The 25892-nt window shown below is 40.1% G+C and overlaps 2 protein-coding genes across 2 annotated transcripts in view; both read right to left on the reverse strand.

Moving 5' to 3' along the window:
- Window positions 1–2124, reverse strand: part of MAML1 (mastermind like transcriptional coactivator 1) — a 62007-nt gene extending 59883 nt beyond the window's left edge. The window contains exon 1 of the mRNA XM_070792329.1: window positions 1514–2124. Within this exon, the coding sequence (XP_070648430.1) occupies window positions 1514–1834 (321 nt within the window). The 5' untranslated portion in view covers window positions 1835–2124. The remainder of the gene's footprint in view (window positions 1–1513) is intronic.
- A 1862-nt stretch (window positions 2125–3986) lies between these two features.
- CANX (calnexin) overlaps window positions 3987–25892 on the reverse strand; it is a 32476-nt gene continuing 10570 nt past the window's right edge. Inside the window, exons 2-15 of the mRNA XM_070792330.1 lie at window positions 20255–20431; window positions 19920–19993; window positions 19432–19490; window positions 18813–18954; window positions 17369–17450; window positions 16711–16903; window positions 14866–15055; window positions 12313–12426; window positions 11630–11786; window positions 10329–10544; window positions 9308–9427; window positions 8301–8427; window positions 8039–8118; window positions 3987–6146 (exon numbers count right to left, since the gene is read on the reverse strand). Of these exons, the coding sequence (XP_070648431.1) occupies window positions 6093–6146; window positions 8039–8118; window positions 8301–8427; window positions 9308–9427; window positions 10329–10544; window positions 11630–11786; window positions 12313–12426; window positions 14866–15055; window positions 16711–16903; window positions 17369–17450; window positions 18813–18954; window positions 19432–19490; window positions 19920–19993; window positions 20255–20428 (1782 nt within the window). The 5' untranslated portion in view covers window positions 20429–20431 and the 3' untranslated portion in view covers window positions 3987–6092. The remainder of the gene's footprint in view (window positions 6147–8038; window positions 8119–8300; window positions 8428–9307; window positions 9428–10328; window positions 10545–11629; window positions 11787–12312; window positions 12427–14865; window positions 15056–16710; window positions 16904–17368; window positions 17451–18812; window positions 18955–19431; window positions 19491–19919; window positions 19994–20254; window positions 20432–25892) is intronic.

Consider the following 25892-nt stretch of genomic DNA (forward strand, 5'->3'; position numbering starts at 1 on the left):
GTAGTTTAGGGCTAAAAATATCATAGAGGATCTAAATTCTTACTCTTGTTAAACAAACTGAATCACTACTAATGTATATTCTAGCGGGTGTTCAAGGCAACTATTTGTGTGTAAAACTGAGATTTTTTTTTAATGGGCTTTCACTATTTACTTAAATGGAATGACCACCCAAAATCTGAAGTCTTTCCTTTGAGCTGCACCCCTCCGTGTCTCCTAGGGCTTACAGTCTAGTTTTCAAGACACTTCTAAGGTAGCATGCAATGATGTGCTTAAAATATTTAAAACAGCACAGGCAATGCATTTGCTTAATGTTCTGACAAAGGAGATTCTAATTGCTGTGGAGCAGGGTAAAAACTGGTTTTAAAGAGGAAGACGAACTGGACCTGAAGAATGTCAAGATTCTGAGAGGTGACCGGGTGGGTCTTACAGGCAGCCTCCCATTTATGAAGTATTTTCACCTTGACACTCATTTTTTTTGAATCTTACAAGAATCCCAGAGGAAGTCAGACACATCTTCAATTTACAGAGAAGAAAAGTGAGGACGAGGAGTCCTGACTATATAAGAATTGATAACAATAAGCAATGAGATGTCCAGCCGTCCTGACTGGTGTGGGAGAGAATAGGAAAAATAATACAAATCGAGCATAGGGCCTGTGAGGGTCATAGCATTTAAAGGGTTAAGACTAAATACCTGAAAACTAATTAGGGAAGAGTACTCCCAACAGCCCGGTGAGACCGAATAAAGGCGTGAATTATAAAAATACACAGAAATTAAATTGGTAGCGTTTGTTCTAAACTTTAAATTACCAAGAAAACAATAGCAACGAACCTTCTAAGTAGTTTCAGGAAGGAAAACCTCTAAGCAACAAACTTCCCTAGCACTACTGAGAGCCCAAAAGGGTGTAATAATTTACCAACAAACTCTAATATCATCAGAGGTTTTACACAGGCTTCTAATTAAAACTGGAACTGCCAAAAATTCTGCTGGAATCACAAATCCACAAATTTCAGAGCTGCCTAAACAAAGAATTCTTTTGTACATCTATGTCTTTACGAAGATTTCCAAAGATTCTTGACTTTCCATTCAGAACAGTTTCATTTGGTCAATTGAAGTCCGTCTTATTTCCATATTTAAGCCCTGACTCTGCAAAGAGCAAGGACTCAAAGAACAGCTGCAGAATAAATGAGGCCATTATCACAGGCAACTTTAATGCCAGTCTGTTCCAAAACAGAGTTCTCAGAATTTCGAAATCAAGTCTGGAAGAAGACTGTTTCACCGCCCGTTCACCAGCCTTCCCTGCCGGGGCCTTAAGGTCGGTCCTTAGGATCCTGTTTTCCCAAGGAAACGCCACAGTGCCATTTCCCGCAGATGACAACCGCTCAGTCCCAGCCATGTTAGCCTCCCCGGAGCGAGACCCAAGGGGCTGCGGGCACTGGGGCAGGCTCAAAGGGCCCTGGGCGGCGTGAGGGGCAGCATCTCCAGAGAAGGGGCTGCTCCCCGGGTCCTACTCACCGCGACTGGGAGGCCGTGCTCAGGGCCGTCGGCAGCATCGAGGCGCGGGGCCGCCGCTGGCGCCGGGGCCGGAGCTGGGGCCGGGGCGGGCGGCTGCCGGTGCTTGCCGGCGCGCTTGGCCTTGGCCTGGATGCAGCGCTGGTGAAGGGCGAAGGTGTGCTGGCGCTCGAGCTCCAGGCGTTCGGGCGATACGGCCTCATAGCGGGCCTCACAGGTGCTGTGGTGGCGCCGGCACAGCTCGATGCGCCGGCGGAGGCGCTCCATGACCGCGCTGTGCCGCGGCAGCGCGAACTCCGCCATGGGGCAGGTGGGCAGCACCATGGGCCGCGGGCTGCACGGGCCAGGCCCGAGGCGGGCCTCTCGGGCCGGCTGGCACTGCACGCCCCGCTCTCCGCCGGCTGCCCGGCTGCCTCACGGCCACGCCATGGTCCCGCGACCTGCGGAACGGGCTCGCGCGCGGCGGGGGTCTTCCTCAGGCCCCGCTCGGCCCAACCCGGGCAGGCGCTTGCTGCCCACCTCAGGCCTCGGCCTGTCCCCGCCGGCCCGGCCCCATTGTTTTCCGCGCCGCCGCCGCCGCCATCTTAAAATTGTTTTCGGGGCTCTCGGAAGAGGGCGGGGCTCCGGCAGCCGACCCTGCCGTCACAGCTGATGAACAGACACTGCGGCCAATTAGAGAAGGAAGAGCGGGCCGCCCGAGGGGCGGGGCCGCGCACACTAGAGGCCCGCTGGGCTGTTCCCTTGCGGAGTTTAAAAGGAACTCTCAAAGTCAGGCGGAGGGAAGCAGCTGGGCGGGCTTCGGTCCTCAACTCTCAGCTGAGTGTGACCAACAGAAGCTGGCTCTAGACGCCGCCTCACGCGAACAGGCCTTTCCGGGTCCGCCGCGGAAAGAGGGGCAGTAGGCGCGGCGTAACCCGCCAGACCCAATGCTGGTCTGGCACCATAGCGAGTCACCATTTTCATACCGCTTCTTAAATTCGGGTTTGATAAGCTCAACAGTAGCCACGCTTTTTCAGTGTCATCGGTTTTTCTTCGACCTCACTTCTCACATTCAGCCTCACAGTTGCTAAGAATCGTACTCGAGCTGAAGGTTTCTTCATGCGCTGTTCTGAATCGAGAGTATCTGCCCTTATATCAAAGTATTTCAAAAATTACAACTACTAAAAGAAAAAAAGCCGACATGAAAAGGATATGAAGTCTCCTGGGGGAGGGGGTGGGCACAGTAGAACTGCAAAGGATGATGCCTTAGTAAACAAACAAAAAAAAAACACGGGGAGCCTGGCCTGCAAGTTTTACGTTTAAAAGATGGTCTGTTAGGTAAAACTGAATCAGACGACAAAATCCAACTAAAAACAATTACACTCTAGTATTATACCTAGTAGGCAAAGGAAGTGGGAGACGGGGTAAAAACAGGAGCAATCAAACATGACAGTCTGTTGGGTCAAGAGAAACTAGGGTGCCAATACCTGTTGGCACCCTAACTGCTAAAGACAAACAGGAGGTGCCAAAAGGCTACAAAATGAGACACCATCGACAGCTCAAACATTTGGTACAGTAACTTCTTACTAGGCCAATGAAAATGTTTTAAAAGCAGCAGAAAAAATCAAGTCTTTATTCAAATAGTACTTGTTTTTATACAAATGCTGTAAAAAATACAAGTGACCCACCAAAGCAAAAGTGCTTAGGGCTCATGAACACCGTAACAGTCCTGCTTTTACCATTCTTCAAACATAAATTTTACACCAGACTTAAAGTTCCTTTCTAATGGGAAAGATAATTGTAACTAGGAGCACTACATTTTGTGTACTCTCCAGAAAGCAATTCAAAAGCCTAATACTACATAAAGTTTTGACCTAATGTTCTAAAATATCCCTAAATAGGAATATAAAAGATGGAGTCTGATTCCAAAAGTCATTTATTTTTGAATAAAAATTTTGAAGTTAAATGGTTTCCATAATCTACAAGAATATTATCTACAAATCACCACTCTTCTTCTGAGGTGCTAGTCATCCTATACAACTGAAATTACTGAACCCCAATCCAACAGGAAAAAGATGCAAAGCCTACTTTGAATTATATTCACCTTCATGTGGTAAGATGAAGTAATAACTATTTTACTGTTCATAACAGTTTGTGTATTAGCAAACTTTCCTGTAGTAGCCAATTAATGGAAGATTAACCCACTCCTGAAACAGTAAAACAAATTGAAGGTTATTTGTGAAATTCAGTCAAAAGCAGATGCTTAACACAGGACTTTAATGGAACACCATTTAGTAAACCCAACAATCTGAGAAAAGTGGAGTGTGTTATGGTTAAGAGAAATTGAGGAACACATCTGATGCAGTGGGCATTTTATATCAATGGGGCAGATAACCAGCATATAAAATAAGTGCCTTTTAAAGAGATGAATACTGCTGCTGTTCGTTCATTAATGTCAGACTTCTAATTAGGAGGCTGTATCTTCAACAAAGTGGAATACAGAACCAAGAAAAGACTTTTTATTTAGCTTTGTTTTTTCGTGGGTTCCCCCCAGACCAAGGACTAGGGGGGAGGGTAGACAAACATTGCTGAATTACCCTGGATATGATAAATTATCTTGCAAATGAAGAGTCTACTGATTTATACTCATTATTCCACAACTCAGCTGGAAGAAACCGTAAGGGAAGCATGACATACAATGTCAATTCAGGGTGAAGGCGGCAGACTTCTAGAATGCAACGATCCCACACGCTTACTTCAAGGAGAAACCTGCAGACATATTTTCAGGTCTTGCTAAGTAACTGTTTATTTGCACTCAATACATTTGGGAAAGTCTGCTACATAGCTAAGGTCACTGTGACCACAGAATGACAGATGAAAAAGGATAAAGCACTGAACAGCAAGAAAATGCATCCCACCCTCATAAGAATTTAAGTGAACAAGTAAAAAATTGAAGATAAACAGATACAGCCTTCATCTTTTATGAATATACTTCCTCCCCAATATCTCCCCAATATAAACACTCTGGAGTGTTTATATATTCAGTGCAAGAAACAGTATCATCGGTACATTTGCAACACCTCTGAAGAAACAATAAAGCTAAACAATAAAAAAAATCTAGTTCTGAATACATTTCAGTGTGGTGTAATAATATTATTACACTATAGTGATGGGGGAGAGGCTCTGATAGCACCCATCTGCATTCCACATGAAAAAACAGACCTAAGCTCATTTATTAAAAATTCTACAAGCCACATTAAAAAAAAAATTGAACAGGACTGCTTTATCATGTAATTTAAGACAACTGTTACATGAACTGCAAATAAAGATTTAAAAGGTTAGCAGCTACAAAAATCAGAAAACTCATGCTAAAAGTCACTCCCCCCATAAATACTTTTAGCCTGTGTTCAATTACAGTCAATTCTGAATTGGCTCAACTCTGGATTAGACTTCTGAAGTCTTTAAACGGAGTAAAAGAAATGGTAAAGATGAAGGATAGCACTCTATCCTGTACTTTGACCTGGAAAGGTGTGGGTCTGCTTAACAAAGGAAGAAGAAACATACACATAACCACAATAAAGCTTAACACTATGCAGAGCTTATAATCATCTTTAGCAAGGGACTGCAAGCTGCGCTGTGAAGACAAAATGCATAGCAGAGGAGAAAGCTCTCGGGAATTTGGGGAACTTGAGAAGGTAAGACAGTGTCAACAACGTGGAAGATGTGATGAAAACATCTGCACCTACTCTGGAGCTCACACACAGTGGTAGCTCCTTGAGAAGCCACCTGCGTGAGAAGGCTGGAGCCCAGACGCTCCTGGCGTGTGAAGGATGGCATGATGCCTGAGTGCCATATATGCCACCTCTTCCACTGACTGCAAAGCTGTGTGGGAACTGAGCTGTTGCAAGGGCAAGAGAACACACATACTTTGTAGTCTAACCAACCAGTGAAATGCTTTTTCTTTTTGTATGTCTATTTTTAATATAACTTAAACAATCTTTACTTAAATTTGGGCTTCCATCCAATCACTCTCACTTTCCTTAGGAGGCATTGAATAATGGAAGCAAGCAAAACAAGATTATAACCACAAATGACTACATTTTAAACATGATTATCAATTAGGGGACAAAGACACTTAAATGTTTCATAATACCAAACTTAAAATCAGTTACAATTCACCAACTTCAAATTCATTCCCCTAACATTTTTAAAGGTTGGTTTTATTTCTGCACGGACAGATTAATATATTAAATTAAGCCAAGATTTTTAAAGACTGGCAAAGTTCTATCACTCTATTTTAAAAAAACAAACATGTTTAAAAACAAAAAAAATTACAAGTTAGTTGCTTCATGTTACATTTCACAACAATTATGTTAAGCTTTTCTCTCTACAGAAACAGGGTCCTTTATGTCACAACTCCAATTATTTACTGCTAGATGTTTAAAATTACACGGGCGAGTGTTCAGCTGGGACCTGCTGATGGTGGTGCATCGGAAAGTTTTTTGAGTTTCAACCCAAGGTGTGCCAGGTCCTTTCCTAGGACCCACACTTGCAGGGGGAGGGGAGGGAGAGAAAAATCACAGGTCAAGTTCTTAAGATTGTTTCACTCTCTTCTCGGCTTTCTGTTTCTTGGTGATCTGTTCAAAATTTCATCCTCCTGTTGGTTGAAAAAACAAGAAATTCACTATAATTAGCATTTTTTTTAAAGTAAAAATTCACCAAGTTTTCAGGATCAACCAGCTGAGTATAATTCATTTGAGGAAAAACAAACAAATGATTAGAAAAAAATGCACCAAAAACAATGATTGGGTCAGTGGTGGTAGAACTGTGCATGTGTTATTATTCAGTCTTTGTTTTCCATAAATGTGCACTTTTCTAAACCTAACCCATCAATATTTTCTTTAAAAAGGACCAAACACCAGGCTATCATGTGTTATCCTGCTTAATCCTGAATAATCCACTGGTCTATGGACATATTAGTCCCACTTTGAGGCTGAGAAAGCACAGATTCATAAGGACTAAAGGCTATCCAAGCCCAAGCAGAGTTCATATAATATTCAAGACTACAAGCCCAGGGACTTCCCTGGCAGTCCAGTGGTTAAGACTCCATGCTGCCAGTGCAGGGAGCACAGGTTGGAACCCTAGCTGAGGAAATAAGATCCCACATGCTGCATGGCACAGCCTAAAAGAAATAAGACTACAAATCCAGTGCTTTCTACGCTACGCCCACTTATTGTGTGAGGAATTTGGGGGAATATGAAAATAGACTGGCCCCTACCTGAAAGAATTCTGCATTCTAGTTGAGACAGAATATATTCATTGAAAATATAAACAGCATTGACCTTTATCAATAGAAGGGCAGAGTTGTGGTAGCTGGAAATGAAAACTGGATAGTTTCCAGAAAGGATCAGAATGAAAGAGAAGTGCTGAGAAAAGGGACCGTGGTGAGAATGACATGGACTATTTTCCTTCCCTCATACCTCATATCCAATCCACCTGACTGGATCAGATCCAGTCTGTCCAATCCGATCAGAAATCCAGATCAGAAACTCATGTCCTTCTCTATCACCCTGCTCAGAGCCACCATATCTTGCCTGGATTAGTACAGTAATCTAACTAGGCTCCTTGATTCTCCCTGGTCTGCAGAAAACATCCAAGCCAGAGTAATCAGATCCCATCGGTCCTTTGCCCCGTAGACTATGATGCCTGCCTATTTCACTAGCAGGAAAAGCCAAGTCCCATACAACAGCCTCAGAGGCCTCCCCCAACCTGGAGCCCTCCCCATGTTCTTCTTCTCCATCCTCGTAATCTACTGGCCATGCTGGCCTTCTAGACTACCATTTCAGGTCCTTTTAGTGGTGGTTTGCTCTTCCAAGAATTCTCTTCCCATGGACATCTCCACGGCAAAGCCTCTTACCTCTTTCAAGTTTTTGCTATGGTGAGGCCTATCATCTTTAAAATTATGTACAACTCACTCTGCCCCCAGTACTTCCAAAACCTTTTTCTGTCTTCTTTTTATTTTTCATAGCTCATTGCTTTTTATCTTACTGTTCATTTACTTCCTTAAAATGCCCATTGCTTACTGTTTCCTTCCACTAGAATTAAGCTCCTCAAAGGTAGAGTATTTTTGTCTTGTTCACTAACAATTACTCCAGACATATTTACTGAATGAATGAACAAATGAATTCATCAGCAAGAGGGACAAAAATTTTAGAATGCAGTGATCTGTCCAAGGAACAGTTTTAAGGGCACAGTGAGGAGAGATAGTTGATGAAACAGAACTGTAAACAACTGAAGCTACCATTACTAGAAAGCACTTTACTAGTCTTCCTTGCCTTCTCCTTATTACAGAAAACCATTTTCAGCACAGAAAGTATTTTTGAGATTCAGATATAATTTAAAATTAAAAAATTGAATTTTTTAATGCTAAGAATCCCACTTTTACAAAATTGGCTATAACAGAATCTTTACTGTCGTAGCCACTGAAAACTATCTTATGAAAACACTCTCCGTACGTGCGCCTTCCCCTGAGCTGCCACTTTCCATTACCTCTGCTTTAGGCTTCCTGTCGTCCTCCTCTTGACTGACAGTGTCACCATCTTCTTCAACATCACTTTTCTGCTTCTCTTCTAAGAAGTCAAAGTAAAACAACTGAGCAAAATCTTACACTTATTTTTTGGTAACTAGAAAATTAGCATTAGAACACGCTTCTAGAGTCTAAAACAATCCTGACAGTAACGTGCGTATAAGAGTTTGAAGCAACATCTTAGGGTGCTGGCTCAGAGCAGATATTTTGGGGTCTACTTCTTACCAAGTTTCTCTTCACCGTCCTCCTCTTCATCTCCCTTTTCCTTCTCCTCTTCCTTTTCTTCTTCATCTTCCTTCACATCTGGCTGAGGAGCATCAGTCTTTTTGTATTCCACAGGGCTGGCCTGTTTCTGAAATATTCCCCCAAAGCACAACAGGTTTGTTCATATTTTATGTATTATATTACCATGTAATTATTGAATGCCTATGAGCAAAGTTCTGTACAAGTGGTATGCTGGAGCAGGTACAAAGAAATGTGTAAGAAGGAATTCCTGCCTGAGAGCTTCCTCTCCAGTGAGCATGTGTGGTTCAAGTAGAAGGAACAGTAGAAGCAAAGGGGTCAGGCAGGAATGTGTAAGTCTAGCTAGTCAAAGGTGACTGAGCTAACAAATAGGCAGAATAGTGGCAGAGGATAAAGCTGGAAAAGAAGATTGGGGATCAGGTTACAAAACGTCTTGAATGCAGTATGAAGCACAAGTCTTCTTAAGCAGAAGTAGAGGGCCTAAACAAAATTTTCTTCTTCTTTTTTTAATTCCATATAACAAAGACTAAACAAGAAAAACTACAATAAAGGCTGTATTACTCCTGTATGTGGTGTTCGGGGGAAAGGGGGAATATTGAAAAGAGAAATGGATAATGAGAAATCAAAGATTGAATTATGAAGTATATGAACAGAAACAGGTATGCCAGCAGGAAAATCTAGTTTGTGCCCAGATGGGTCAGTTTCATATCTAAGTTTTTTTTTCCCCCTTCTTTTCTTTCAGAAAGCTGCTGCCAAATACGAAGGAGAGCAATACACTAGACTAGCAACTGAGGGGCTAACAATCCTACTTCCATCTGGGCACAATAAATGGCCACTGAAAATAACAGGGTTTCAGAAGTCAGCACCAAATGTGGCCCAGTCATTACTGAGCTGCTACAAAGAAAAACCTCTGCCAATATATCCTGGTTATTTTTAACATGGTAAGAGTGAATCAAAATAAAACAAAACAAAGCAATGGCAACTCATACCTTTCCAGAACAGCAGAAGAGGATGACAAGAAACACGGGCAGAGCCACAGTCAAAATGTAGACCACCCAGAGCCACGGGCGCTCCTCAGCTGCCTCAATCATCTGCCCCACTACACCTGGCTGGAAAACAAGACAGCACTCATTTCAGGGTCGGCTTCTGACACTAAATATAGGCAGTACTGTCCCACTGTTAAATTCCTGCATGGCACTGCTCAGACACCATTTTCTCAGGATTCAAGCCTAGATGTCCACACAGTGTAAAAAGGAAATAAAAGTCTCAGTTTTCCTGCTGTCTTTATCAACAAGGGTATTTCTCTTTCCTAGGTGTGAAAGCTGGCTTCCCAATTACCTGCAAAGTTTCTTAACCTCAGGGATCAGTGAATGAAGAATTTCTTTTTCTTAGTGTGTCTCCAATTTTCAATTTGGCCTTATGAGCAATTATTTGAAAACTCCACTTATTTAATAAACCAAGATTCAATATTTAAGAGTGCATTAAAATAGATCCTAAATGGAAAACTTTGTTAAATCTTTTTTTACACTGTTTAAATTGGAGAACAGTTGATTTACGATGTGCTAGTTTCTGCTGTACAGCAAAGTGAGTTAGTTATACATATATCTCCTCTTCTAGATTCTATTCCCATATAGGTCATTAAAGAGTGTTGAATAGAGTTCCCTGTGCAGTACAATAGGTTCTTATTAGTTATCTATTTTATATATAGTAGTATATATGTCAATCCCTGTTAACTGTATTTTAACACAATTTTAAAAGAAATACCATGCAAAAAAAAAAAAAAGAAATACCATGCATATAACACAAATATAGACTCTAAAATCTTTGTATTAACCTAATGAAATCATGTCCAAAACCCCAGTATTTTGTCTTCAGTCAACACAGGTCACACTTTCTATGACAACATTCCCAAATAGGGAAAAGACAAATCTTAGAAGATCGCTCTTCACAACATTAGCAATTAGTTACCTATAAAAGAGATAAATGCACAAGAAACAAGGAAGCACAAACCTCAGAAGCCCCATCTGCAGCTTTCTTCAGACCCCATCCATCATTGGCCCAATCGTCAACTACTCTTCGATCACCACAAACAATAAAGTTGTCAAAAAAAATGTCCGAAGTCATAGACCACAGTTCTAAACCAATAGCACTAAAAGGAGTCATTTTGAAAGGCTCTAGATCTTCAAAGAAATCTGGATTTGGTATTTTCCGTGGTTTCCAGATTCCCTAGAGAAAGTATTTAAAAAAATCATTTCAGTAATGATCAACACAAATTTATAGTGAACCTAAATAAGATGAATTCTGCATTATCTGTGAAGTAAGTGCTGACAGTGTGAAACTTAACAGGAGGAAAACAATAAATGCTACTAATGCCTCTAAGAGGGCTGAACTCCAACTACCTCCAATTTCTACTTTCAGTTTCACCGATGACCTTGATTCAGACCTACACCTTGCTCTACCTGGCACATTCCAAGAGCTTTCACTCTTATCAACTAACTGCTGGTAGGCGTGGGAGCATAAATCAGAACACACTTCTTCAACCAGATATTTCACCTCAGACAACTACCTAGAGAAACAGTTACCACATATACTCAGACAAGTACAAGGAAAATTACTGTAGCAAGGATTCTAAAAGCAAATATGGAAATTCACCTAAATGGCCGTCAACAAAACAGCTAAGGGGCAACTTTTCTTATTGCCTGCACAACTTAAAATACACTTAAAACAGAAAAGTATACACAGTCTATATGTAGAGATACAACTTACATTTCGAAGTAAGCTGTAAAGTAGAAATTAATGATTTTAAATAATCTGACTGGGATAGAAACAGAAGTGAGACCAGGGTCGGAACTGTTACAGAGCCACGGTAAACCTGAAGCTTTAAGGTATCACCACTGGTATGATCATCTCATTTGAGCTTCAGCATTCATAGCTGAAGATACCGAGGTCAAACAACGGGCTAACTCATGGTCAGGACCAACTTTCACCACAGTCCCCTATCCACGCTACCAGAGACTGCCAGTGTGGACATTTACGCTGGAGCACCCCGCCACATGGCAGCAGGGCGTCCAAACCACACGTCTTCCCTTTTGTTTAAGTTATAATGCAATTATGAAAGCTCGTCTTTCCACTTTTTAGGTTCATCTTTTCAATACAAAACATAAGTTCTCTCGTAATTCTGAAGTTTACTTTGTTTTTAATTCAGTTGTTTGCATATAGAGGATCAATCTGTGGCAGCCTCACTACATACTCGAGAACTATCTGAACACTAAGAGCTCAATGAAGCAGCTCAACCATCAGGAGGTACCAACCTGGTAGTTAGGGTTGTCAATCATGGGGGGCTTCCATCTGCCCTTATAATTAGGGTTGTCAATCATGGGTCGCTGCCAGACACCGCACCCAGGGGCCGACTCACACTTAGGGTTGGCAATCTGAGGAGCCTCCCATTCTCCGTCCATATCTTCATCCCTGTGGAGACAGAAACAAACTACAGGTGGATTCTGTGAAGCAGGACTATGAAAAGCTACCCTAGGGCTTCCCTAAAATCCTGTAGGAATATTCAGCGGCATACTACAAAGCATCATTTTGTTTCTGCATTTCCAGTAACAAAGGATTTTCTGTGATAGATACATTAAAAAGAGAGATGAAAATGTAATCAATTTAGTTTGTTGAGCTCTACACTTAAGTTTGAGCAGTTGAATACTGGAGTGGGTTGCCATTTCCTTCTCCAGGAAATCTTCCTGACCCAGGGACTGAACCCGGGTCTCCCGCGTTGCAGGCAGGTGCTTCATTGTCTGAGCCACCAGAGAAGCCCTGGCTGCATTCAGCACTGACTTTCACTTCAGTAAAAAAGCAGGTGATGCTAAAGTGAGCCAGCGCCTACTACAGGCAGGCGCTTTACCGTCTGAGCCCCCGGGGAAGCCCTGGCTGCATTCAGCACTGACTTTCCCTTCAGTAAGAAGCAGGCAATGTTAAAGTTAACCAGTGCTCATACCAGTCCTCCGGCCTCTCTGCGTCTGGGTCAGGCACATACTCAGGCTCATCATCTAACCAGCCTTCGGGCTTCGTAGCTTCTTCATCTGGAATCTTAGCAGGGGCATCTTCATCCCTTAGCACAAAAGAAAAAGACAATTAATGACAACACTGGCCACAGAACTACAATGATGACAGTGTGGTCCCACTCTGTGAAATAGCTCCTCCTAAAAATAGCTAAAATCATATGCAAGGGCCTAGTATGCAGAACTGGAGAAGGCAGTGGCACCCCACTCCACTACTCTTGCCTGGAAAATCCCAGGGACGGAGGAGCCTGGTAGGCTGCAGTCCATGGGTTTGCTAAGAGTCAGACACGACTGAGCAACTTCACTTTGACTTTTCACTTTCATGCATTGGAGAAGGAAATGGCAACCCACTCCAGTGTTCTTGCCTAGAGAATCCCAGGGATGGGGGAGCCTGGTGGGCTGCCGTCTATGGGGTCACACAGAGTCGGACACGACTGAAGCAACTTAGCAGCAGCAGCAGCAGAGGATTTGAATAAACATTTCTTCAGATATACAAATGCCCAAAAAGCACATGAAAATATGTTCTACATCACTAGTCATCATTTTGAAATGCAAATCAAAACCACAGTAAGATACCACTTCATAACCAGGAGGATGACCATAATGAAAAAGGACTGATAGTTTAAGTATTGGCAAGGATATGGAAAAAAATGAAACCCTCATACACTGCTTCTAAGAAAGCAAAATGGTGCAGCTACCTTGGAAAACAGTTTGGCAGTCCCTCACAAAGTTAAACATAGTTACCATGTGACCTAACAATTCCACTCCTAGGAATACACCCAAAAGAAATGAAAATGTATATTCACCCCAAAACCATTCATCTGAATGTTCATAGCAGCGTTATTCACAACCATAGCCCCAAAAGGGAAACAACTTAAATGTCAATTAAACAAGGAACGGGTAAATAAAATGTGGTATCACCCACAGGATGGAATATTATTCAGTCACAAAAAGAAAGTATCAATTCAAGGTTCCACATGGATGAGTCTTAAAATTATTATGCTAAGCCAAAGAAGCTAGACACCAAAGACCACATATCTTATTAATCCTATATCCAGAATAGTCAAATCCGTAAGAAAGTAGATTAGTGGTTGCCAAAGGCTGGTGGAAGAGAGAAACGGAGGAAGTAACTGCTTCGTGGGTATAGGCTTCTTTTTGGGTGATAAAAATGTTTTGGAATTAGTGGTAATCGCCGCACAACACTGTGAATATACTAAACCAGTAAACTGTACATTTTAAAAGGGTGGATTTCAGCGTGTCAATTATGACTTTACAGTCACCCTTCTAAGTTTATCAAGAAGTACCTAATTTCAAAGCTTCATGCAGTTACTGTAAGACAGTGCCACTTTAGCTGGTAAGCAAGGACATCTATTCTTGGTCAGGGTTATGCTTGTTTTAGAACTATGCTAGTTTAAAATTGTGTTAGGACTAAAACTTGTCTATCATTCAGCTGACCTTTTAAGCTGAACATTTACTTCTCCTCCCCCACAACAAAACAGCTAGTTAAGGAATACAATACTGAACAAGGGGAGCCCAAATCTAATGTTCACCAAACATACAAATAAACTCACCCTTTACACCAGTGCAGCACCTAAGTATCAACTAGAATTTCACTATGAAACCTAAGAGGATGGTTTTATAAATGGAAGGTCAGTTTTATCATTTCTCTTTGTTCACTTTCTAACATTTCCACAAGTCACCATACCAAGAGTTCAAACAGGGTCATATACAAGAGGACAACCCACCTGTTTTCATTTCTTACCACTCTTCAATTTGCATCCTACATAAAAGACCGCTCAATTTCCCTCATGTGTGTTAAGCTTGCTCCTGTTCCTCTACTTCTGCACATGATATTCTCCTTCAACCAGAAATACCATTTCCCATCTTTACCAGTTAGTTATCTCTTGCCCGCTTTCAATTCTCAATTTAAGAATACTGAAGTTTGGTATAGTTGGTGCTCTGGTCACCATGGAAACACATATTAGATCATTCACCATAAGCGTGCCAACTTCAGTTGCCTGTCTCACAACTACGGTGAGAGCTGTGCAGGCAGCTATGTGCCTGTGGCTTTGTATTCCAGTGCCCAACAGAGAGCAGAGATTTCCTGAGTACAGTTTAATAGGAGAAAGGTTATTTTTCAAATTAAAATTTTAGGACTCCAGCTTTAAATTGAATTGCAGAAGCATGGGAAAGGCCAGGTCAAAAGATGTGAAGTTTTGCCACAAACCAACTGCGTTGCCACAGGCAATCCCTATCATTAGTTTCAGCATCTAGTAGCCTGTAAAATGGTGTGAGGCAGTCCAGATGACCTCGGCAGCCCTGCTGATCACCATATGGTCACTTCTATTTTCAGCTATAGTAGTCTGCATTTTTCCTAACATTTAGACTGCATCACAGATTATACAAATTATCACATTTCAACCATCATTAGATTGCTTAAGCCACATGAAATATATGAAATGCTCCATTGCATTCAAAAACAGACTCACCAGTCATCTGGTTTGACAGCATCAGGATCTGGTATTTTTGGTCTTTCATCCCAATCTTCAGGCTTCCGGTCTTCTGGGTCCTCAATTTCACGTGAAGGATTTACAGGAGGAGTCATGTCATGTAACAGATTCCCACTGTTAACAACAGATTGGTCCACTAATATTTCAAAACTATTATCTGGATTCAGGACTGAAAAAAATTAAATGCGATTTTAAAAAGTTAATTAGCCACTCATTCCCAAGTTTTCTTTACCACAAAGGATCATATTTCTAACAGAAGGCAGAAGCATGGAGTAATGACTTTGGGTATTAAGAGTCGGAACATGGTCATGGAGGCTCAGGCAAGTTTGTAGTCTTTTCCTTATCTGTAAATCATAAACATTAGTTCTTCAGGCTTTTAGAAATTAAACAACAGGTAAAATTTTAAAACAACAAAATATTCCATGAACATGGAATATGAACAGAAAAACATCAAAAACCCAAAGGTATGCAAAGTAACTGCGATACTGGTTTGTCACAAATGGGTACACACAGGTCAACAGGCAAATAAGTTTTCTTATTATAACCGTCCCCCAGTAGAAAAGGCCCATTTCCTCATCTTCTGAGTTGGTATTACCACTATCTATGTTGCCAACAGTTCCAATCACACAAACCTTTTATTTATTAAACCACAAATCTACTCAGGTTGTACTTTTGGACTCCAGTGAAGAATGCAAATATAACTTTAAATCTATAAAAGTATCTTAAGTGGAATTATGCTAAAGCCTGGATCCTACAACTAAATGTCTAATAGGCAAGTGGCTAGATCACAGCACATCCAGAATACTGTGGAAGATAACACAGTACTATCCTGCTATCCTAAACGATAATGAAGGTGATCAACGTTATCAATGAAATATTCTCATAGAAAATTCTCACACTTTTGTGAAGAGAAGAAATAAAACATACTTGCTGCTGCTAAGTCGCTTCAGTCGTGTCCGAATCTGTGCAACCCCAGCGACGGCAGCCCACCAAGCTCCCCCATCCCTGGGATTCTCCAGGCAAGAACACTGGAGTGGGTTGCCATTTCCTTCTCCAATGCATGAAAGTGAAAAGTGAAAGTGAAGTAGCTCAGTCGTGTCTGACTTAGCGACCCGGTGGACGGTAGCCTACCAGGCTCCTCTATCCATGGGATTTTCCAGGCAAGAGTACTGGAGTGGGGTGCCATTGCCTTCTCTGTTAATATAAAATTATATGTGTTTACACATATATACATATTTATTCACATATGGCCAAATACATATCACAATGTTGATATTTCAGATACTTTAAATGTCTTCTTTTTTCCTTTCAAATTTCTATGCTGAATATGTATACTTTTGTTATAAAGAAAAAAAGTTATTGCATTCTTTAGGAAAAGAGGCATGACTATATGTGATCTCAAAGCAGCAGAAAAAGCCTTATGAATATAAAAACCCCACTCCAATGTCTGAATTACTATTCTCAACTGTCTAGGTGTTGGAACATCCAAACAAGTTCAACTAGAAGACACTGAGAAAAACTGTACACGCATTTCTATTGTATGTCCTGTTACTTAATGTTCTATCAACAAGAAAATAAACAAAGGCAGGAGATGAGTGGAAACCAAGCAAAGAATCTCTTTACAGGACATACAAGCTTTTCTTAAAACCTGTTTCTCAATTCAACCTAAGGAAGAAACATTTCTTTTAGTGCTGAGAAATTAAGTTCTTCTCACCACTAAGATTTTAAGTCAATAGAGATTGTTATTTGCAGGTTTATAACTTTAGAAGGATGATAAATGGGTAGTGCCAAAAAACCCCCAAATTAATTAACAGTTTTTCTTACTTAATGTATAAAGATGTGTTTTCTTATCAGTAAAATAGGTCTTCAGATCTGCATCTGGCCTCTTAGCATGCTTTTCTTCATATACACCCGTTTTGGGGTTTTTGTGGCGGAAAATGAAGTGCAATTTATAGTCCTCTCCACATTTATCTGGACCAAACATAATCGTATAGGGGGTCTTGTCGTGGAACTGATCCTTCAGAAACAAAAATGAATTAAATAACTCAAAGTGTTGAAAAGCAACTTTTCAAAAAGTATGATATATCCTCTTACAAAATCCCAAATAGTGTCCTATTTATTCATTTATGAGATTTGTACAGATACCAGTGAAAAGTAATAACCAGAAATTACCAGAAATTTTACTGAGACTGTATGAAAGTGATTAAAAACGTAAAATAATGCATTTATCTAGAGAGTTATACTTCTTTTATAAAGTTTGCTAAATCTAAAAATTACATAGGACAGAAACTAAGAAACAGCTTCGAAATTTACATTTCAAATAAAAAGCAAAGAAATGTCAAAGTCGATATTTTCAACTTCCAAGATATTTCAACAGCAGGAAAGAAGACCTTTATTTTCACAGGTCTTAGAAAATTTTCTTTCGTTTTCTCTGAAATTCTTAAAAGGTAATTGGGTGGCCACATAAACAGAAAGTACTTACCAGATTGAGCTCTGGGGTTTTGGAAAGTAGTTTCACATAGGCACCACCACATTCTATCCCATTTTGGAAATTAACCTCATACCTAATTTTAGGGGAAAAAAAAAAGCAGAAACCATATGGCATTAATTTATTTCCCCTTTCCCTCATTTTGATCACGTTTTATACAGTTCAGTTGCTCAGGCGTGTCCGACTCTTTGCGACCCCATGAATTGCAGCACGCCAGGCCTCCCTGTCCATCACCAACTCCCAGAATTCACTTCGACTCATGTCCATTGAATCAGTGATGCCATCCAACCATCTCATCCTCTGTTGTCCCCTTCTCCTCCTACCCCCAATCCCTCCCAGCATCAGAGTCTTTTCCAATGAGTCAATTCTTCCCATGAGGTGACCAAAGTACTGGAGTTTCAGCTTTAGCATCATTCCTTCCAAAGAAATCCCAGGGCTGATCTCCTTCAGAATGGACTGGTTGGATCTCCTTGCAGTCCAAGGGACTCTCAAGAGTCTTCTCCAACATCACAGTTCAAAAGCATCAATTCTTCGACACTCAGCCTTCTTCACAGCCCAACTCTCACATCCATACATGACCACAGGAAAAACCATAGCCTTGACTAGACAGACCTTTATTGGCAAAGTAATGTCTCTGCTTTTGAATATGCTATCTAGGTTGGTCATAACTTTCCTTCCAAGGAGTAAGTGTCTTTTAATTTCATGGCTGCAGTCACCATCTGCAGTGATTTTGGACCCCAAAAAATAAAGCCTGACACTGTTTCCCCATCTATTTCCCATGAAGCGATGGGACCGGATGCCATGATTTTCATTTTCTGAATGTTGAGCTTTAAGCCAACTTTTTCACTTTCCTCTTTCACTTTCATCAAGAGGCTTTTTAGTTCCTCTTCACTTTCTGCCATAAGGGTGGTGTCATCTGCATATCTGAGGTTATTGATATTTCTCCCAGCAATCTTGATTCCAGCTTGTGCTTCTTCCAGTCCAGCGTTTCTCATGATGTACTCTGCATATAAGTTAAATAAGCAGGGTGACAATATACAGCCTTGACGTACTCCTTTTCCTATTTGGAACCAGTCTGTTGTTTCATGTCCAGTTCTAACTGTTTCTTCCTGACCTGCACACAGATTTCTCAAGAGGCAGGTCAGGTGGTCTTCTATTGTTATATCCACCCAATCCTCCAAAATTAAATAAGTTAAAAAAAAAAAACGAAAAAACCCGCAAAATCCAGAAGTTCATTTTGTATCAGGAGGAAAAATGGCTGCTTTATTTCAAAATAATTTATTGGGCATGAAAAAAAAATGTTACAAGATGCTGAAACACATCCTAAAACTTCTACTGCAACATGTAATTATTCTCATTATTTTTTACATAGAGTAACAGTTTTAAACATGTTATCATTCTTCCAAGAAAGCTTCTATCAAGCAAGTGTTTTACTCACTGAACAATGAGAGGCTTGGTATCGAAGATGAAGGGCTTGTTCAGTTTAGTAGAGATAGCATGGTGTTTGGCCCGAGACATCAACACAAGTCCTTTATCGCCTGGAAGTTTCGATTCCTTCATTTCATCTACCTCCCACTTTCCTGCAAGACAACAAAAAAAAGTTCCATTTCACTCCCTAACTACACCTCTGAAGATCTTTAAATGGTAATAAATAAAACTCCGAGTTGTATAAATTCATCACACGGACAAATGTTTAACATGTTTCATTTACCTCTAAGAGCCGGCCTATTAATATAAAACACACATAACTGATAAATATTAGGATATAGTTTTTAAAAACCCATAGCACATGCACTGTACCAATGCCTAGAAAAGACCTTCCATGTCCAAAATACAGTACCATGGGTAATAAATTATCTTTCCACTTTATAGTATAAAAATTAAAATTAAACAGGTCTAACCCTATAAAATATAATGGGACACGCAAAAATAGCAAACTTCCAAGGAATAACCTTAAAATGTATACATACATACTCCTTTTAAACTAGTCTTGAGATACTATGGAAACATACCGTATCTCAATCTGCTATTGTATCTAAATCAAATGCAACTCTCACCATCATATTTGGCAATTTCGTCATCAGTGTCATCTTTCTTGGCTCTGGATAAAATCCACCTGTAATGAAGACATTCCCCCAAATTAAGATTCAAATTATAGTTGGCCTATAAAAAGAAACAATGTAAATAATAATAAAAACAGGGACAATTCAGCTCTTCTTAGCCCACCTAATCACTCTATTTTCAACTTTTATTAAATATGTCTTTCAAGTAGTGATAATATACTCAAATCAAAAATCTGTAACAAAAAGTACCAAATACATGAAATAATTTCACTTTTTAAGACTCAAGAGAAAAAAAAAGTTTTTCTCAAAGAACAAAAGACAAGGTGAAGGGAAAAGAAATGGAAGCAAGAACCACATGTTCTAAAAGATTTTTCCTAAATGGGACTAAAAATATAAAATGCTATCTAAAAAGGAATCTACTACTCTATCTTATTTACATGATGTTTGCCTCTAAGATTTTTTCCCCCCTATGAAACACTTACCCTGATAGAGTTCCTCTGTCAAAGGAATCAGCAAAATACACTTCCCCGGTTGGAACTGGAGCTTTGTAGGTGACCTGTGTTAAATATAAAAATGAATTAAGAATTAAAATATTCTCAGTAGGATCTATTCTTTTGGTTTGCTTTCAAACTTGCATAACTGGCCCTCAAATTCAACCCATATAATTTATCTTTGGGACAACATAACAAAGGTTGACAGAGAGAGCAATAAGTATTTTAGCAAATTTTGCTTTCCCTGTGGTAAGGATCCAAAATGTACCTTCATCTTTTGATTATCTCAAGAGGCAAAATGAACAGATTCAAAGATCACGTCAAACCTTTGGCGATGGCGGACTGCTGGCATCTGGCTTCGATTTTGAGTCTTCTACCTCTTCAATGACGTCATCAAGGTCATCCTCAATGTCAATCACATCATCATCATGTCCATCATGAGCTTGAACAAGAGCAGTTCCAAGGACCAGTAACATACACAGCAACCACTTTCCTTCCATGATCTAAGTATTTGAAAAAAAAAGTAGTTAAATATATCACCTCCTTTCAAAAATTTTGAACCCCTCTTATTTAAAATTAAGGCTTTCAAATCAGAGCTGAAAGGAACTTTACTGTATTTCATTTTATAGATAAAGAAAGTGAACTCAGAATAACAGGTTTTCCTAAAATCAGTTAGTTAAAAGATCCAATTTCAAGAAAATATTCAAAATATAACTCAAACATAAACAATTGTCCCCATATAGAATATCATGTTGGCTACACAGACCTAGGGTGTTCAAATACAATTTCAAAATAACTTCTTGCATTTGTAAAGAGCTTTACAATAGACAAAGCCCCTTTTACAGAATAGTTTAAATGAGTTAAAACATTACAATGAAATAACAGAGGAGTTAACTTGCCTCACATTAAAGACTCAATTTAGATTAGATGCTGCTGTTTTTGTCCAAAGATCAACAAGCATAGGTATGGTTTTTAATTAGTATTTTAAGGGACTTCCAGGGAACCCTGTGCAAAGCAGGGGACTTGAGTTTGATCCATGGCTGGGGAACTAAGATCCTACATGCCACAGAGTAACTAAGCCCACAGGCCACAATTAGAGACTCCATGCTCAACAAGATTCTGCATTAAAAAAAAAAAAAAGATCCTGCATGATGCAATGAAGATCCCACCTGTCAGCAACTAAGACCCAATAAGCCAAATAAATAAATAATAAATCAGTTTTAAGATTCAAGAAAAAAATATATTAAACCACAGACCAACTATTTTTATCTCTTTTTTCTAAGCCTTCAAGTGTTTTATATATTATATTAGACTGTCATGGATGGTAGTCAATCCTCTCTCCAAAACCACAGATCTAAAGATATAAAAACTGAGCTACATGGATGCACAAAATGATTTGGTAGCAGGTAGTACAGAATTCTAATTCTGCAAGACAAAAGATTTCTGGAGATGGATGGAGGTGAAAGCTGTACAACAATGTGAACGTACTCAATGCCACTGAACTTGATGGTTAAGATGGTAAATCTTACAAGTATTTTCACTACAATAAAAAAGAGTTTATAAAAATAAAGAAAATAGCTTAATTTTTGTGGTCACTTGTAAATCAACTTATTCTAATGCTGAATTTAACGCCTAATTCCTTATAAATGCTATAATCCTTTAAAGTGAGTAACTATATAGAACTAGATTTTCATGTATCATCTGGTGGTATTTCTTTTATTTATAAATCGTGGATACTGTTTTCACAAAATGAAAGAAAGTAAAGCTCACTGGACTCCTAGGCAGCACAGAAAATAAAGAAATAAAAGATTAAAAAAAAAAAAAAAAGTCACTCATAACCCTTCCTAAGACTGGTTTAGGAGTTTCCTAGGAGTTAGGAAAAACTCTCAATGTTAACATTCTGCTATGGCTTCTTCTATACCAAGAAATGCCAGTAATTTGAATTTTTCACTGGTAAGGCTTCTACTCTCTACCACCAAAATATACAATGGCATAGCAATATTGCTTTGATTTACAACTACACTGGATTCTCTGCAACTGAACAGGCTGATTCAACACTTTTATCTAAATCAACTGTATACAACCTAACAAGTCCTCACAGAAATAATGCTATAAATGGTAGTTGGGTTCCCAGGGATAAACTATAAATCAAATTAGTCCACCAAACAGTTAAATCAAAAAGGCAAAATATGATAAGCCTAGTAGCAATTAAATGAATCACAAAACCAAAGAATTAATAAGGACTATGTACTGATGTTAAAACACTGCTGCTCAAGGAAAAGCTAATCAGGGAGATGAACTAACTACTCATCTTTCAAAAATGGGATTCAGGTAGGGTTTAGTGAGGGAGAAAACAACTGCAGAACAGGAAGATTGATTTTTTTCTCTGTAATTGTTAATTTGTTGATGCACTATTGCTATGTTATGGGCTTCCAGGTGGCTCAGTGGTAAAGAACTGGTCTGCCAATGAAGGAGATGCCCGTTTCGGGAAGATCCACTGGGGAAGGAAATGGTAACCCACTCCAGTATTCTCACCTGGGAAATCCTATGGAGGAACCTGGCAGGCTACAGTCCATGGGGTTGTAAAAGATTTGCACACAGTGAGCAACTGAGCATACACACATACAACATATACTGCTGTTACAGGCTTAACTGTGCCTCCCACCTCACATCTGTATGTTGAAACTCGAACTCCCAACATAACTAGATAGGACCTTTAAGGAAGTAATTAAGGTTAAAAGCGGTCATAAAGTTGGGGCCCTAACCGATAGGCCTGGTGTCTATAATGAGAGGAAGAGAACCAGGAATCCATGTGCACAGACGTTAAGTCCAACGAGGACATGACGGTGGCCCTCCGCAAGCTGAGGAGAAAGGCCACACCAGAAGCCAACTCTGCCAACGCCTTGATCATGGACTTCCAGACTGTAAGAAAAAACTTTTCTGTTGCTTAAGCCACCCGGCCTGTGGTACTGTCATGGCAGTCCAAGCAGCCTAATACAACTCTCCTTAGGTTAAGCATAGTCACAAGGCAGCTCTTCTCTAACTTGAGCATGCATCAGGGGGGCTTTTTAAAACACACTGCTGATTCAGTGTGCGCGCTGGGCCCTTACCTTTCTATCAGGTTCCAGGGGATGCAAAGGTTGCTACCTTGAGAACCACTGATTAGGGATTATGAACAATCAACTTGTGCTTTGTTTTCCAGTTTATAAAAGCAGTTCATTATTTTGTAAACCTCCCTTGAGGTATTACTAAGATGTAGTGAAATGAAAACAACCCAATCATTTACTCAATATCACAACCAATAAGTGAGAGTCAAAGAATTCAAATGTCCTATTTCTATGACACTAGACAAAATGTAGCTCATCCCGAACATGTGTGATAGAGAGGATAGAAAGACTAGTCAGGAAGGGTCCTGAAGGGAGTGGTCTGGAATGGAGGATTCAGGCAGGGTTTAGAAGAGTGTGACTGCGGAACAGGTTGCTGGACCAAGGAACCCAGGAAAGATGGCATCTGTGTGGGGGAGGCAGAATAAAAGTAAAAGTTGTCCGGTAGCATAAGGCTACCATCCCAGTCAGGAACAACAGGAAATGCACTTCTCTCCACCACCATTTCCCCTACACCCTGAGTTTCAGGACCTGGTTTTTCAGGTTTGAGAAGTCTCAGGCACATATCTGTTAACTTTCACATCATCTAGAGGGTTGTTAAAGCCGTGGAGGAACCACCACTGCCAAACCATGACAAATCAATTCTCACAGCTGTGTGTTTATGAGCCTAAGCCACTGCTAGTTTTACATACGCTACTTCAATACTTGCCAAAGTAATTTGCCAATACTCCCAAGAAAATGCTACAGTAAACAGGTCTAGTTTCAAGAGCCACTATTAAGCCAGCCCAAACATTCCAAATTTTGTTAAAGACTTGGTCACACTTAGAAATAATTCAACACTATATTTTAAGGTGATCTTAATTCTCCACTTCATTAATAAAAATCCAATATTATCAAGAAACAAAACCCACCCTCATTTCAGTCCTCCTACCCACATTCCTTGTATCAAAAAGGATGTTGCACTATTACGATTTCTATAAGAAAACATAGGAGAAATTTTAAGCATTCTTGGGTTTGACAAAGAGTTTCCAATACATCAAAAGCTAGATACACAGAAGAAAAAAATTGGTTGAACTTACTTTAACTCCATGAAAGAAACTTGAGAATTAAAAAACAAATCAAGCCAGGTAGGAGAAAATATTTGCAAAATAAATATCTAATAAAGAAATGGTTTCCAAAATGTGCAAAGAACACAAACTCAACCAGTAAGAAAACAAACCACCGAATTACAAAATGGGCAAAATATCTAAACTCACCAAATAAGATATTTAGATGGCATATGAGAAGGTCAAACATCATCTGCCATTGCTAAGTCGCTTCAGTCGTGTCCGACTCTTTGCAACCCCATGGACTATAGCCCACTGGGCTCCTCTGTCCACGGGATTCTCCAGGCAAGAATACTGGAGTGGGTTGCCATGTCCTTCTCCAGGGGATCTTCCTGACCCAGGGATAGAACCTAGGTCTCCTGTAGCTCCTGCATTGCACGCAGATTCTTTACCGCTGAGCCACTGGGGAAGCGCTTTCATCTGCCATTAGGTAACTGCAAACAATGAGATACTACAATACACCTATTAGAACAGCTAAGATCCAAAACACTAGCAAGGATGTGAAGTAACAGGAACTCATTTCAGTGCTGGTGAAAATCTAAAATTTCAGGCACTCTGGAACATATCTGGCAACTTCTTACAAAGCTAACCATAGACTTACTATATGATTTGTCAATCATGTTCCCAAGTTCTTGCCCAACTGATCTGAAGGCTTACGACTTGACAAAACCTGCCACACAAATGTTTATAGCAGCTTTATCCGTAATAACTCACAACTTGAAGAAACCAAAACGCTCTGCAGTAGGGGAATGAGTAAACAAACTGTAGTATGCCCATTCGATGAAATATTGTTCCGAATTACAAGACTAGCTCCTAAGCTGAATCACCTTGCTGTACAGCAGACATTATCATAACACTGTAAACAAACTATAAACTATACTTCAATTAAAAAAAAAAAAAACAGCTGTTAAGCCAAAAAAAGACTTGAATCTTTAGTGGATACTGCTGAGAGAAGGCTGAGTCTGAAAAGGCCAATGCTATATAATTCCAATTAGAGTACATTCTGAAAAAGGCCAAACCCTAGATATCAAAAGAAAAAAAAGAAAAATCAGAGGTTTAGAGGCGGCGGTTGGGTTGAATAGGTAAGCACAGGGGGCTCTTTTAGGCAGAGAAACTATTCTGTATACTCTTGTAATTATGGATACATGGTACTACATATTTTTCAAATCCCATAAAACTTAACAGCACAGAGAATGAATCTTGATGTATGGAAATTATAAAACATCATTTAAGAGGTTGAGTGATCCAGGATACACACAGGATGTGACAAAACAACCCAACTGTATTACAAATGTATGAAACCACCTCACTCAAAGAGGTGGCGGGAAAAGACGTTAACCTAAGTAGCTCTGGAAATCAGTGAAGTCTGCAAAACCACACTATACAAAAGCGCTATTCAAGTTACGCTGATTCACACGAGTATGCTGCTGCCGCCAAGTCGCTTCAGCCGTGTCGGACTCTTTGCGACCCCATAGACGGCAGCCCACCAGGCTCTGCCGTCCCTGGGATTCTCCAGGCAAGAACACTGGAGTGGCTTGCCATTGCCTTCTCCGTCACATGAGTATACAGGTTAACAATTGGGATACTGCTATACATATATATCAGAATTGAACAATTAAGTAAATGGATGGTGTATGGTAGGAGCCACTTTCAATGCTGAGCGTGGGAACTTTACGGACAAGCAAGGGAAAGAGGCTAAGATAATCCACATGGTAATGGGCAAGAGTTAAGAGACTACAATATGAACTCACGTT

This window comes from Bos indicus, chromosome 7 (assembly GCF_029378745.1).
Source record: "Bos indicus isolate NIAB-ARS_2022 breed Sahiwal x Tharparkar chromosome 7, NIAB-ARS_B.indTharparkar_mat_pri_1.0, whole genome shotgun sequence".
In the NCBI taxonomy this organism is placed as follows: Eukaryota; Metazoa; Chordata; class Mammalia; order Artiodactyla; family Bovidae; genus Bos; species Bos indicus.